The sequence below is a fragment of the Procambarus clarkii genome, chromosome 12, assembly GCF_040958095.1.
Source record: "Procambarus clarkii isolate CNS0578487 chromosome 12, FALCON_Pclarkii_2.0, whole genome shotgun sequence".
In the NCBI taxonomy this organism is placed as follows: domain Eukaryota; kingdom Metazoa; phylum Arthropoda; class Malacostraca; order Decapoda; family Cambaridae; genus Procambarus; species Procambarus clarkii.
In genome coordinates, this window is record NC_091161.1 from 10,763,486 (window position 1) to 10,779,173 (window position 15,688).

Below are 15,688 nucleotides of genomic sequence, written 5' to 3' on the forward strand. Positions count from 1 at the left end.
GGGACACAGGTGGAAACTTGGTACCCAAATGAGCCACAGAGACGTTAGAAAGAACTTTTTCAGTGTCAGAGTGGTTGACAAATGGAATGAATTAGGCAGTGATGTGGTGGAGGCTGACTCCATACACAGTTTCAAGTGTAGATATGATAGAGCCCAATAGGCTCAGGAACCTGTACACCAGTTGATTGACAGTTGAGAGGCGGGACCAAAGAGCCAGAGCTCAACCCCCGCAAGCACAACTAGGCGAATACATACATATATATACTGTACATACATAAATTGTGTTAGGAGAGAATTAATGACACCGAGCCCCTGTTTCTGTGCTCCACACCTTGTACAACACTCTCTCCTCCTCCTGTGTGTGTCCTGGGGTTCCCTGCCTTACTCGACAACAATGGTCCTGCAGGGCGTCATGCCAGGGACAAACACATACAAAAAGAAAGATTTAAAAAATTCTCTCACAGGAGGGAGCCGAGTCCGGATACAGCCGGATACAGCCGTGATACAGTTCAAAGGCTTGTCTGAAAATACCCCGGCTGCCTGCCTGCAGTGTCTGAGGGGGGCCGGGCTGGCGGGGGACACTCTCTGGGGGTCTTTGGGGGACTGTTAGACCTCCTCTTGACCAGGGGACAAGGAAGGGGAACTCTGGGGAGAGAAGGGAAGGTCTGCATGGAAGAGGAGGAGAGGTGGATCTAGGGTGAAGGAGGGACTTGTGAGCAGAAGAAACAGCAAAAAACTAAAAGAGGAATAAAGAATGGTACAAGAAGAGGAAAAGTTACAAAGGAAAGAAAGAAGGAATCAGGAAACGCCACGATAAAGATGTCCCTTTATCTCCTCTGAAAGATTTATGCAGAAAACTATTTTGAAATGGAAACTTTTGGCTGCCTTCTTGGTCTTGGGGAGACACCTGCCTTCTTGGTCTGGGGGAGACACCTGCCTTCATGGTCTGGGGGAGACACCTGCCTTGTTGGTCTGGGGGAGACACCTGCCTTGTTGGTCTGGGGGAGACACCTGCCTTCTTGGTCTGGGCGAGACACCTGCCTTCTTGGTCTGGGCGAGACACCTGCCTTCATGGTCTGGGGGAGACGCCTGCCTTCATGGTCTGGGGGAGACGCCTGCCTTCATGGTCTGGGGGAGACGCCTGCCTTCATGGTCTGGGGGAGACGCCTGCCTTCATGGTCTGGGGGAGACGCCTGCCTTCATGGTCTGGGGGAGACGCCTGCCTTCATGGTCTGGGGGAGACGCCTGCCTTCATGGTCTGGGGGAGACGCCTGCCTTCATGGTCTGGGGGAGACGCCTGCCTTCATGGTCTGGGGGAGACGCCTGCCTTCATGGTCTGGGGGAGACGCCTGCCTTCATGGTCTGGGGGAGACGCCTGCCTTCATGGTCTGGGGGAGACGCCTGCCTTCATGGTCTGGGGGAGACGCCTGCCTTCATGGTCTGTGGTAAACACCTGCCTTCATGGTCTGGGGGAGACACCTGCCTTCATGGTCTGGAGGGAAACGCAATTTCAGACAAACGCATCAATTTTATGGAAACTTTTTCATCCAATTTCTGAGGCGATGACCCAGACAACACTGTACTCACCTAGTGGTGCTTGCGGGGGTTGAGCTCTGGCTCTTTGGTCCCGCCTCTCAACTGTCAATCAACTGGTGTACAGGTTCCTGAGCCTATTGGGCTCTATCATACCTACACTTGAAACTGTGTATGGAGTCAGCCTCCACCACATCACTGCCTAATGCATTCCACCTGTTAACTACTCTGACACTGAAAAAGTTCTTTCTAACGTCTCTGTGGCTCATGTGGGTACTCTGTCTCCACCTGTGTCCCCTTGTTCGTGTTCCCCTTGTGTTAAATAGCCTGTCTTTATCTACCCTGCGCGCGTGTGTGTGTGTGTGTGTGTGTGTGTGTGTGTGTGTAGGGGGGGGGGGGAGAACGTACTAACGAAGATGTACTCGGGTAGATAGTCATGCAGAGTCGATCGTCAGCTCCTAAGCCTCGCCTCGCAGTGAGAAAGCTGGACTGACAAACAATAATACAAGAATGGAATATACGAAGAAGTCAACAAAGGAGCGAAGCGAGGAAAGGAAAAAGATATAAAATATGGTTACTATAAGCCTTTATCAGCGCTGCGTTTGTTCAGCTCCCTCCCCCCCCCCCTTCCTGCTTCAACCCAGGCACCCCACTCCCACCCCCTCTCCCACATATTATATCATATATTATATATATATGTGCACAGACTTGCTTTTAAACCACAAGTTTGAATTATAGGATTTTAGACACCCACACCCACCAGGGGACTCGAACACTGGCCATAAAGATGGCAGGTACGCACTTGTATCCACTACACCATACTTCAGAACCCCCAAAAGAGGTGGGAATTCCGGGGTATTTAACCAACCAGATATCCCCATTCTCTCCAGGCAATGAGACAGTGAGGGATCTCTCGCGTTTTTCTTAAAGCCCTGTATATATATGTATATATATATATATATATATATATATATATATATATAAATTAGTATATTTTGGTAGCAGTCTTTCCTGTAGACATATTATTAAATATGACCGAAAAAGTAAGATTAATAATTCTAACACGAATTTTCTCAATCTTTCGTACATTTCTTTTCACTGTTGGAGGTAATTCAAAAATCAATTCTCCAAAATTCATTTTTATTTCTAGTCTGACGCGACACTTGAGCGCATTTCGTAAAACTTATTACATTTTCAAAGACTTTAGTTTACAAATACACAACTGAATAGAACTTACATATCTTCGATTTTTGTTTATATCTACATTTGAGTGAGGTGGATGGGGTGAGGTGGCATTAATAGGGTATTAATTTCATCAACACAAGACAGAACACGAAACAATGGGTATTGAAATGGAAGTGATTGTAGAAAGCCTATTGGTCCATATTTCTTGATGCTTCTATATTAGAGCGAAGTCTTAAGGTGGGTAGAATATAGTTGTGCATTAATTGGTTGTTGATTGCTGGTGTTGACTTCTTAATGTGTAGTGCCTCGCAAACGTCAAGCCGCCTGCTGTCGCTGTATCTATCGATGATTTCTGTGTTTACTAGGATTTCCCTGGCGATGGTTTGGTTGTGGGAAGAGATTATATGTTCCTTAATGGAGCCCCTGTTGTTTATGCATCGTTAAACGCCTAGAAAGAGATGTTGTTGTCTTGCCTATATACTGGGTTTTTTGGAGCTTGCAGTCCCCAAGTGGGCATTTCAAGGCATAGACGACGTTGGTCTCTTTTAAAGCGTTCTGTTTTGTGTCTGGAGAGTTTCTCATGAGTAGGCTGGCCGTTTTTCTGGTTTTATAGTAAATCGTCAGTTGTATCCTCTGATTTTTGTCTGTAGGGATAACGTTTCTATTAACAATATCTTTCAGGACCCTTTCCTCTGTTTTATGAGCTGTGGAAAAGAAGTTCCTGTAAAATAGTCTAATAGGGGGTATAGGTGTTGTGTTAGTTGTCTCTTCAGAGGTTGCATGGCGTTTCACTTTCCTTCTTATGATGTCTTCGACGAAACCATTGGAGAAGCCATTGTTGACTAGGACCTGCCTTACCCTACAGAGTTCTTCGTCGACTTGCTTCCATTCTGAGCTGTGGCTGAGAGCACGGTCGACATATACATTAACAACACTCCTCTTGTACCTGTCAGGGCAGTCGCTGTTGGCATTTAGGCACATTCCTATGTTCGTTTCCTTAGTGTAGACTGCAGTGTGGAAACCTCCGCTCTTTTCCATGACTGTTACATCTAGAAAGGGCAGCTTCCCATCCTTTTCCATCTCGTAAGTGAAACGCAGGACGGAACTCTGCTCAAATGCCTCCTTCAGCTCCTGCAGATGTCTGACATCAGGTACCTGTGTGAAAATGTCAACATACCTGCAGTATATGGCCGGTTTCAAGTTCATGTCGACTAAGACTTTTTGCTCGATGGTACCCATGTAGAAGTTTGCAAACAGGACACCTAGGGGAAATGTCAAGACACACAAGCCTGGAAACCCACTTCGGCCAATCATTAGCCAGATACCCGCACCCACGTACAGACTGGCGAAGCGACTCAACGGCCTGCTGACTCCTTATGTTCCTTGCGCCTTCAGCCTGAAGTCTCCAAAGGAATTTGTTGACTTACTGCGGGGCACACGGGCCACAGGGATAAGAGCCTCGTTGGACGTAGAATCGCTGTTTACCAACGTACCTGTGGACGAGACAATGGGGATGATAGCCGACAGAGTGTATCGTGATCCCGCCTGTACTCCTCTTGACATACCCGAAAATATTCTAAGGAAACTACTCCAAGCTTGTACTAAAGAGGCACCCTTCTTGAGCCCGGATGGGCACATGTATAAGCAAGTAGATGGGGTCGCCATGGGTTCTCCCCTAGGTGTCGTGTTTGCAAACTTCTACATGGGTACCATCGAGCAAAAAGTCTTAGTCGACATGAACTTGAAACCGGCCATATACTGCAGATATGTTGACGACATTTTTACACAGGTACCTGATGTCAGACATCTGCAGGAGCTGAAGGAGGCATTTGAGCAGAGTTCCGTCCTGCGTTTCACTTACGAGATGGAAAAGGATGGGAAGCTGCCCTTTCTAGATGTAACAGTCATGGAAAAGAGCGGAGGTTTCCACACTGCAGTCTACACTAAGGAAACGAGCATAGGAATGTGCCTAAATGCCAACAGCGACTTCCCAGACAGGTACAAGAGGAGTGTTGTTAACGCATATGTCGACCGTGCTCTCAGCCACAGCTCAGAATGGAAGCAAGTCGACGAAGAACTCTGTAGGGTAAGGCAGGTCCTAGTCAATAACGGCTTCTCCAATGGTTTCGTCGAAGACATCATAAGAAGGAAAGTGAAACGCCATGCAACCTCTGAAGAGACAACTAACACAACACCTATACCCCCTATTAGACTATTTTACAGGAACTTCTTTTCCACAGCTCATAAAACAGAGGAAAGGGTCCTGAAAGATATTGTTAATAGAAACGTTATCCCTACAGACAAAAATCAGAGGATACAACTGACGATTTACTATAAAACCAGAAAAACGGCCAGCCGACTCATGAGAAACTCTCCAGACACAAAGCAGAACGCTTTAAAAGAGACCAACATCGTCTATGCCTTGAAATGCCCACTTGGGGACTGTAAGCTCCAAAAACCCCAGTATATAGGCAAGACAACAACATCTCTTTCTAGGCGTTTAACGATGCATAAACAACAGGGCTCCATTAAGGAACATATAATCTCTTCCCACAGCCAAACCATCGCCAGAGAAATCCTAGTAAACACAGAAATCATCGATAGATACAGCGACAGCAGGCGGCTTGACGTTTGCGAGGCACTACACATTAAGAAGTCAACACCAGCAATCAACAACCAATTAATGCACAACTATATTCTACCCACCTCAAGACTCCGCTCCAATATAGAAGCATCAAGAAATATGGACCAATAGGCTTTCTACAATCTCTTCCATTTTAATACCCATTGTTTCGTGTTCTGTCTTGTGTTGATGAAATTAATACCCTATTAATGCCACCTCACCCCATCCACCTCACTCAAATGTAGATATAAACAAAAATCGAAGATTTGTAAGTTCTATTCAGTTGTGTATGTGTAAACTAAAGTCTTTGAAAATGTAATAAGTTTTACGAAACGCGCTCAAGTGTCGCGTCAGACTAGAAATAAAAATGAATTTTGGAGAATTGATTTTTGAATTACCTCCGACAGTGAAAAGAAATGTACGAAAGATTGAGAAAATTCGTGTTAGAATTATTAATCTTACTTTTTCGGTCATATTTAATAATATATATATATATACATATATATATTTCTCCCTCCCCTATAATATATCACTATATTTCATGACATTTATATGTCTGGAAAAGTTGGAGTTCCCAGATGAATGTGAGAGTGGATGGATGTTTATATTGTGTGACCTTGTTAATTAGTGGAATTTAGCATTTATTGTAAAGTGTAAACAATGGACTCTACCCCGAGCTCCTGTGGACTGACTCACTCACACATCTGGTGAGACTAGCCAGGAGCCTCTGGCCGCCTACTTTCAACCAACAGATGATCACTTCCACAAGTATAGTTTTGTATCCATTAATCATGTCACTATATAGGGAAATTGGACTTTCATTAGTTGTACATAAGAGAGTTTCCTAATTAACTTTGCTGCTCCTCCCTGAACACGATCAAGTCAGTTCCATTGTATGTGACCCAAACTATTCTGAAGGATCGTAACGACTGTCTAACAGGGAGAAGATAACACTGAAGACTACTAGAGATATCTAAGATGGAGATGTCTTGTCCCAATGTAGTAGTGGCTTTGTTACACACAGTTGAGATGTTTGGGTCATTAGGATTGTAAGACATTAGGATGCGACCGGAGCTTCAGGCGGAGACATGCTCCATACATGAATGATACACAAACGTTACACAAGCCGGCCCAGTACACGCACGCTCCCCCCCCCCCTCCCCCCCTGTATCCCCGGAACCTTCAAGCGGTTTTTACATGTAATTAAAACCCAAACCGGTGTTGTGCTCGTCACTGGATATTAAAAAAGCCTCACTGGATAACACACACAAAATGTGTGTTAATATACCACCCCCCCTTTCTCCCCCTCCCCCCCAGCCCCCCTCCTCCCCTTTCTCCCCCCCTTCCTCCCTCCCCCCTCCCCATATTCTACCTCCAAACTAACGCGGAACAAAATCGCCATTTTATGCCCGTGTAAAATTAACCAATTTTTCCCCCTCGTAAATAATTACCGGGATAAAAATTTCCTGCGTTGTTTAGACTCGACAAAAATGGCTTTTAACACATATAAATTACTTGTTATTAAGTATGTCGTTCTTGGGGTAATATATTATAATGGGTGTGGCTCTGTGAGTGTTGGTGTGGCTCTGTGAGTGTTGGTAGGGCTCTGTGAGTGTTGGTGTGGCTCTGTGAGTGTTGGTGTGGCTCTGTGAGTGTTGGTGTGGCTCCCTGAGTGTTGGTGTGGCTCCCTGAGTGTTGGTGTGGCTCTGTGAGTGTTGGTGTGGCTCTGTGAGTGTTGGTGTGGCTCTGTGAGTGTTGGTGTGGCTCTGTGAGTGTTGGTGTGGCTCTGTGAGTGTTGGTGTGGCTCTGTGAGTGTTGGTGTGGCTCCCTGAGTGTTGGTGTGGCTCCCTGAGTGTTGGTGTGGCTCTGTGAGTGTTGGTGTGGCTCCCTGAGTGTTGGTGTGGCTCTGTGAGTGTTGGTGTGGCTCTGTGAGTGTTGGTGTGGCTCTGTGAGTGTTGGTGTGGCTCTGTGAGTGTTGGTGTGGCTCTGTGAGTGTTGGTGTGGCTCTGTGAGTGTTGGTGTGGCTCTGTGAGTGTCGGTGTGGCTCCCTGAGTGTTGGTGTGGCTCTGTGAGTGTCGGTGTGGCTCCCTGAGTGTTGGTGTGGCTCTGTGACTTGAGAGTTTGGTCCACCAGGCTGTTGCTTGGAGCGGCCCGCAGGCCCACATACCCACCATAGCCCGGTTGGTCCGGCACTTCTTGAAGAAAACTATCTAGTTTTCTCTTGAAGATGTCCACGGTTGTTCCGGCAATATTTCTTATAGTCGCTGGGAGGACGTTGAACAACCGCGGACCTCTGATGTTTATACAGTGTTCTCTGATTGTGCCTATGGCACCTCTGCTCTTCACTGGACCTCTGATGTTTATTCAGTGTTCTCTGATTGTGTCTATGCCACCTCTGCTCTTCACTGGACCTCTGATGTTTATTCAGTGTTCTCTGATTGTGTCTATGGCACCTCTGCTCTTCACTGGACCTCTGATGTTTATTCAGTGTTCTCTGATTGTGCCTATGGCACCTCTATGGCATTCCTATGGCACCCCTGTATGACACCTCTATGGCACGCTTATGGCACCTCTATGATACCCCCTATGTCACCCCCAATGGCACCTCCTATAGCACCCCTATGCAACCCGTTCTCGCAAATTCATAAAGTCAATATTGACTTATTAACTACGTGCATAGGTGATATACTAAACATAATAGATACCCTTAAAAAGATTCATAGAAAACACCGACCTTACCTAACCTTGTTAGTATCTTAAGATAAGCATCTTATTGCTTCGTAATTACAATTATTACTTAACCTATACCTATTATAGGTTAGGTAATAATTGTAATTACGAAGCAATAAGATGCTTATCTTAAGATACTAACAAGGTTAGGAAAGGTTGGTGTTTTCTATGAATCTTTTTAAGGGTATCTATTATGTTTAGTATATCACCTATGCACATATTTAATAAGTCAATATTGACTTATTAAATTTGCGAGAACGGGTTGCCCTATGGCACCTCCTATAGCACCCCCATGGCACGCTTATGGCACCCCTATGGCACCCCTGCTCCTCACTTGTTCCATTCTACCTTTTCTCCCTACTGTGCCTCCAGCATGTTGTTATGTAAGAGTTAGAGGAGGAGGTGTATAGTGACCTTAACACTGTTGTTGGTCCCGCCAGAGTATGTCAGCAAGAGGTGTGACGTCTCGGGCCGCTGGGAGGGGAAGTCGCCCGGGGACTTCAGTCTGCCTCAAGGCTGGACCAACTACACCGTCTGCTTCACTGAAGTCATGCAGGACATCATCCGGGAGCTCTACAAGAAGTCAGCAGAGGACGCCCAGGTCAGTCTTATGTGTGTGTATATATATATATATATTAATATATATATATATACCTATAATAATAGTATCTAATAATATATAATAGTACCTGATAATAATATATATATATGTACCTCAACTTGGGTCCTAAATTCGCCTAGCATTTACATAAACACTTACGAAACCTGTTCATCTCTACTCAGTCATGGTGGGTTTTGTTGGCATTTATTAAACATCTGAGGAGCTCCACTCTACGATGTTGTTTAAAACAAAAGTAACTTTGGATTATGAAGATTTGACGCCAAGAAATTTCTTAATAAATGTATATAATGCCGAAATCATTGTTGAATGATGTACATGTTTCGTAAGTGTGTCGTAAGTGGATCGTAAGTTTGTCGTAAGTGGGTCGTAAGTTTGTCGTATGTTTGTTGTAAGTTTGTCGTAAGTGGGTCGTAAGTGTATCGTAAGTAGGAGTGCAAATCTTTGACGAATCGTGTCCCTGTTCAGTCACGGAACGGTCCTAATGAATTGTGTAAAGTGGTTTGAATAATCAAGTAATTGTGTCTTAAGTAGGGCGACACAATTATCAGGGGAAAGCACCAAGCCATTACCACTATATAGCACAGGGAAGGGGTCAGAATTGGGGATGGGACGGTGGGAAAGGAATGGTGCCCAACCACTTGTGTGGACGGACTCTGGGGATTGAACGCCGACCTGCACGACGCGAGACCGTCGCTCTACCGTCCAACCCAAGTGGTTGGCAAAGACTGTGAAGGAACTGTGTCCTGCCACTCTGGCCATCGAGGATCGAACGCCGATCCTACAAGAAGCAGGGACGAACCAACCAGTTCAAAGGTAGATAGATGAACAGGAAGTGAACATTGTTCAAAGTTAACCTATCCTAACTTTACCCACTTTGTGAAGTGAACACTGTGAACAGTGCTCCTCACTATGTTAAGAGCTCCTCACACTATGTAAAGTGCTCCACACTATGTCGCCTGATCCACACACTGTAGCCTGCTCCACACACTGTAGCCTGCTCCACACACTGAAGCCTGCTGCACACACTGTAGCCTGCTCCACACTATGTAAAGTACTCCACACACTGTAGCCTGCTGCACACTATGTAAAGTACTCCAGACACTGTAGCCTGCTGCACACTGTGTAAAGTACTCCACACACTGTAGCCTGCTCCACACTGTGTAAAGTACTCCACACACTGTAGCCTGCTGCACACACTGTAGCCTGCTCCACACTATGTAAAGTACTCCACACACTGTACCCTGCTGCACACTATGTAAAGTACTCCACACACTGTAGCCTGCTGCACACTATGTAAAGTACTCCACACACACTGTAGCCTGCTGCACACTATGTAAAGTACTCCACACACTGTAGCCTGCTCCACACTGTGTAAAGTACTCCACACACACTGTAGCCTGCTCCACACTATGTAAAGTACTCCACACACTGTAGCCTGCTCCACACTATGTAAAGTACTCCACACACTGTAGCCTGCTCCACACTGTGTAAAGTACTCCACACACTGTAGTCTGCTCCACACTGTGTAAAGTGCTCCACACACTGTAGCCTGCTCCACACTGTGTAAAGTACTCCACACACACTGTAGCCTGCTCCACACTGTGTAAAGTGCTCCACACACTGTAGCCTGCTCCACACTGTGTAAAGTGCTCCACACACTGTAGCCTGCTCCACACTATGTAAAGTACTCCACACACACTGTAGCCTGCTGCACACTGTGTAAAGTACTCCACACACACTGTAGCCTGCTCCACACTATGTAAAGTACTCCACACACACTGTAGCCTGCTGCACACTATGTAAAGTGCTCCACACACACTGTAGCCTGCTCCACACTATGTAAAGTACTCCACACACACACTGTAGCCTGCTCCACACTATGTAAAGTACTCCACACACACTGTAGCCTGCTCCACACTGTGTAAAGTACTCCACACACTGTAGCCTGCGGCACACTATGTAAAGTGCTCCACACACACACTGTAGCCTGCTCCACACTATGTAAAGTGCTCCACACACTGTAGCCTGCTCCACACTATGTAAAGTACTCCACACACACTGTAGCCTTCTGCACACTGTGTAAAGTACTCCACACACACTGTAGCCTGCTGCACACTATGTAAAGTGCTCCACACACTGTAGCCTGCTGCACACTGTGTAAAGTGCTCCACACACTGTAGCCTGCTGCACACTGTGTAAAGTGCTCCACACACTGTAGCCTGCTGCACACTATGTAAAGTGCTCCACACACTGTAGCCTGCTGCACACTATGTAAAGTGCTCCACACACACTGTAGCCTGCTGCACACTGTGTAAAGTACTCCACACACTGTAGCCTGCTCCACACTGTGTAAAGTGCTCCACACACTGTAGCCTGCTGCACACTGTGTAAAGTGCTCCACACACTGTAGCCTGCTGCACACTATGTAAAGTACTCCACACACTGTAGCCTGCTCCACACTGTGTAAAGTACTCCACACACTGTAGCCTGCTGCACACTATGTAAAGTACTCCACACACTGTAGCCTGCTGCACACTGTGTAAAGTACTCCACACACTGTAGCCTGCTCCACACTATGTAAAGTACTCCACATACACTGTAGCCTGCTGCACACTATGTAAAGTACTCCACACACACACTGTAGCCTGCTGCACACTGTGTAAAGTACTCCACACACTGTAGCCTGCTCCACACTATGTAAAGTACTCCACATACACTGTAGCCTGCTCCACACTATGTAAAGTACTCCACACACACACTGTAGCCTGCTCCACACTATGTAAAGTACTCCACACACACACTGTAGCCTGCTGCACACTGTGTAAAGTACTCCACACACAGTAGCCTGCTCCACACTATGTAAAGTACTCCACACACACACTGTAGCCTGCTGCACACTGTGTAAAGTGCTCCACACACTGTAGCCTGCTGCACCACTGTGTAAAGTACTCCACACACTGTAGCCTGCTCCACACTATGTAAAGTACTCCACATACACTGTAGTCTGCTGCACACTATGTAAAGTACTCCACATACACTGTAGCCTGCTCCACACTATGTAAAGTACTCCACATACACTGTAGCCTGCTCCACACTGTGTAAAGTACTCCACACACTGTAGCCTGCTCCACACTATGTAAAGTACTCCACATACACTGTAGCCTGCTCCACACTATGTAAAGTACTCCACACACTGTAGTCTGCTGCACACTGTGTAAAGTACCATGTAAAGAGAGAAGCAGACAGACAGACAGAGGAAACAGATAAAGATAGACAGAGAAGGAGACATGTAGACCCAGAAAGACATAGAGAGAGAGAGAGAGAGAGAGAGAGGGAAGCACAGATAGATAAAACCATAGGGACATAAATGCAGACACGGAAACGTATAGAAACACAGACAGACATAGAAACAAGAAAGTCACAGAGAAACGGACAGATACAGAAAGACACACAGTATGACCTAGAGTAACAGAGAGCGACAAAGAGACACAGGGAAATGACAGACACGAAGATGTGGACATAGAGAGACAAAGACTCATACACAGATACAAAGATACAGGACACAGACAGACTAAGAGCGGCACAGATGGAGAAATACAGATAGTCGCACCTGTGGACACCACCTCAAGTCGCAGCTCTGGACACCACCTCAAGTCGCAGCTCTGGACACCACCTCAAGTCGCAGCTCTGGACACCACCTCAAGTCGCAGCTCTGGACACCACCTCAAGTCGCAGCTCTGGACACCACCTCAAGTCGCAGCTCTGGACACCACCTCAAGTCGCAGCACTGGACGTCTCAGGGGCTACAAAGGGAGAGCTATAACAGAACACACTTACATAAGAGGTCAGCAGCCAGTGGTGGACGGCAGCCAGTGGTGGCAGACAGCCAGTGGTGGCAGACAGCCACTGGTGGCGCTCCTCATCTGACCATTGTCTAGTTAAGTGACGCCGCCGCCGCCGCCGCCGCCGCCGCGTCCCCTACACTCTCAGGGATATTTATAGAGTGGCTCCTTGTGGCGTCCTTCCTGGTAGCTGCCTGGGGCCAGATTCACGAAGCAGTTACTCAAGCACTTACGAACCTGGGGCCAGATTCACGAAGCAGTTACTCAAGCACTTACGAACCTGGGGCCAGATTCACGAAGCAGTTACTCAAGCACTTACGAACCTGGGGCCAGATTCACGAAGCAGTTACGCAAGCACTTACGAACGTGTACATCTTTCCTCAATCTTTGACGGCTTTGGTTACATTTATTAAACAGTTTACAAGCATGAAACTTGCCAATCAACTGTTGTTATTGTTATAAACAGCCTCCTGGTGCTTCCGAGCTCATTAACTGTTTAATAATTGGAAACACAGCCGCCAAACATTGAGAAAAGATGCACACGTTCGTAAGTGTTTGCGTAAGTGCTTTCGTGAATCTGGCCCCTGGCCACCAGAGGGTAACGGTCTGCCCCTTGTTCACGTCTCTGTCTTGCTTCATTCTTGTCTCGGCCTCCTTTATCTCTTAGACCTGTTCCTCCTACGGTTGTATCCTTGCAGTAAACAAGTCCGCCGTGATATAGGAAAGATGTACATGTTTCGTAAGTGGTTGGGTAAAGGCTTGATGAATCTTTGTTTTGGCTCCTATTAGTTACACAGCCTTACCTGTAAACACCCTGGAGGAATTAGTAGGTAGTGATCATGTCTTCTCTTTCTCAATGGATCTGTCTGTAGAGTCTGGCTGCGTATCTGTCTCGTTGTCTGATGTTCGTGACTTATTTAATGGAATCACGGGCGAGCGAGAGAAGAAGAAAATGCTGATTGACTTTTAAAACTTTATCACAGTAGAGACGTGCAAGGCTCTGGGGACCCCCTGAGCCTCACCCCAGAGCCCCCCCCCCCCCTCACATGCCCTGAGCCTCACCCCAGAGCAGCCCCCCCCCCCACCTCACATGCCCTGAGATTCACCCCAGAGTAGCCCCCCTCACATGCCCTGAGCCTCGCCACAGAGCAGCCCAGCCCTCACATGCCCTGAGCCTCACCCAGAGCAGCCCCCCCCCTCACATGCCCTGAGCCTCACCCCAGAGCAGCCCCCCCCTCACATGCCCTGAGCCTCACCCCAGAGCAGCCCCCCCCCCTCACATGCCCTGAGCCTCACCCCAGAGCAGCCCCCCCCCCCTCTCACATGCCCTGAGCCTCACCCCAGAGCAGGCCCCCCTCACATGCCCTGAGCCTCACCCCAGAGCAGCCCCCCCCCCTCACATGCCCTGAGCCTCACCCCAGAGCAGCCCTCACATGCCCTGAGCCTCACCCCAGAGCAGCCCTCACATGCCCTGAGCCTCACCCCAGAGCAGCCCTCACATGACCTGAGCCTCCCCCCAGAGCAGCCCTGACATGCCCTGACCCACCCCCCAGAGCAGCCCTGACATGACCTGAGCCTGTGCTCAAGGGCAGCCCTGACATGACCTGAGCCTGTGCTCAAGGGCAGCCTAAGGCCAGGACAAACAAGAAATGTTTGCCTGGACCCATTTTTCCTGGTCCTCAGCAGCAACAGCGAGACACCAACGAAGATGGATGATAAAAAACTTCACTATTAAGTTGCCTCGTTCGTAGACTGTGTCAGACTAGCGAGAACTGTGAGGCAGTGTTGACCTTCGTCCTTGTGTGTTGACTGGCTTAATTACTCTCACACTCACACACACAGTTTAGCTGACTTACTCGCTCAATACCCGACTAACTGGCTATTTGACTGAGTAATTCACAGTCGAACTAAATACTCTACTGATTGATATGCTGAATAACTGACTTGAGTCATTTACAAATTCAATACTAGACTAACTGACAATTTTGTTGACTAACTACTTTACTCTTTAACAACATAATACGCGAGAATTGAGTAACTCAACGATAACATTAAAATTATTTATCTCTCATAAAAACTGATTATTTGATAACATTGTTGTGTATACAGGAAATTGCCGAAAAATAGTTCCATGTTTGTATTTATGTTGTGAAGTAATTGGGGGAAAAAATCATGTAATCCTATTTGAGGAGCCACCAATTACTTCCACTACAGCGTGTGTAACCCGGCGTCTGACAAAGGTGGTTCATGTGTTTATAATTGCTCACAGCTTGAAGGGACATTATTAACGATATGAGTAATTATCATCACTATATATAAACTGTGTATGGATGAGGCGCTTTTGCATGGTTTAACGCCTCCTGCCTATCACACACACATATATATTATATATATATATATATATATATATATATATATATATATATATATATATATATATATATATATATATATATATATATATAATTTTTTTTTTTTATTATATATAAATAGGGAAGGGAGTACCACCTCTGGCTGGAAGAAGGGGGACCCATAGCCTCGGAGGAAACCACACATAACGCATTGGAGGGAATGTGGGTCCCCTCCAATACAGTTTCTGTGTGCTTTTCTCCTACCACCCCCTTCCCTTTTTTTTTTTCCTTTATTGTGTATTTAAAGGTTACAAAACATACAAGACAAATGCCTAAAGGTTATGGATCTCTTGAAGCTCCTCCGCTTCTGGACAGGAACGAGGACGCAGCAAGCATTTCCCCTCTGGATCGCCACACTGAGACGCTGAAATAAAAACTGGAAGCCCTTGGGTCTCTGGTGACGTCAATGAGCTTGGAACTCATATATATAATATATATGTATATATATATAATATATAATATATATATTATATATATATATATATATATATATTAATATGACCGAAAAAGTAAGATTAATACTTCTAACACGAATTTTCTCAATATTTCTTATGTTTCTTTTCACTGTCGATGGTAATTGAAAAATTAATTCTCCAAAATTCATTTTTATTTCTAGTCTGACGCGACACTTGAACGCATTTCGTAATAACTTATTACATTTTCAAAGACTTTAGTTTACACACACACACACACACACACACACACACACACACACACACACACACACAACTATAACCTGCAC

At 46.2% G+C, this 15,688-nt stretch overlaps 1 protein-coding gene across 5 annotated transcripts in view; it reads left to right on the top strand.

Annotated features, from left to right (window-relative positions):
• LOC123772955 (PDF receptor) overlaps positions 1 to 15,688 on the top strand; it is a 164,467-nt gene that overhangs the window by 78,043 nt on the left and 70,736 nt on the right. For all 5 annotated transcript variants that reach the window (XM_069323225.1, XM_069323226.1, XM_069323223.1 and 2 more), the window contains one exon: positions 8,512 to 8,672. In XM_069323225.1, coding sequence (XP_069179326.1) covers positions 8,512 to 8,672 — 161 coding nt within the window. The remainder of the gene's footprint in view (positions 1 to 8,511; positions 8,673 to 15,688) is intronic.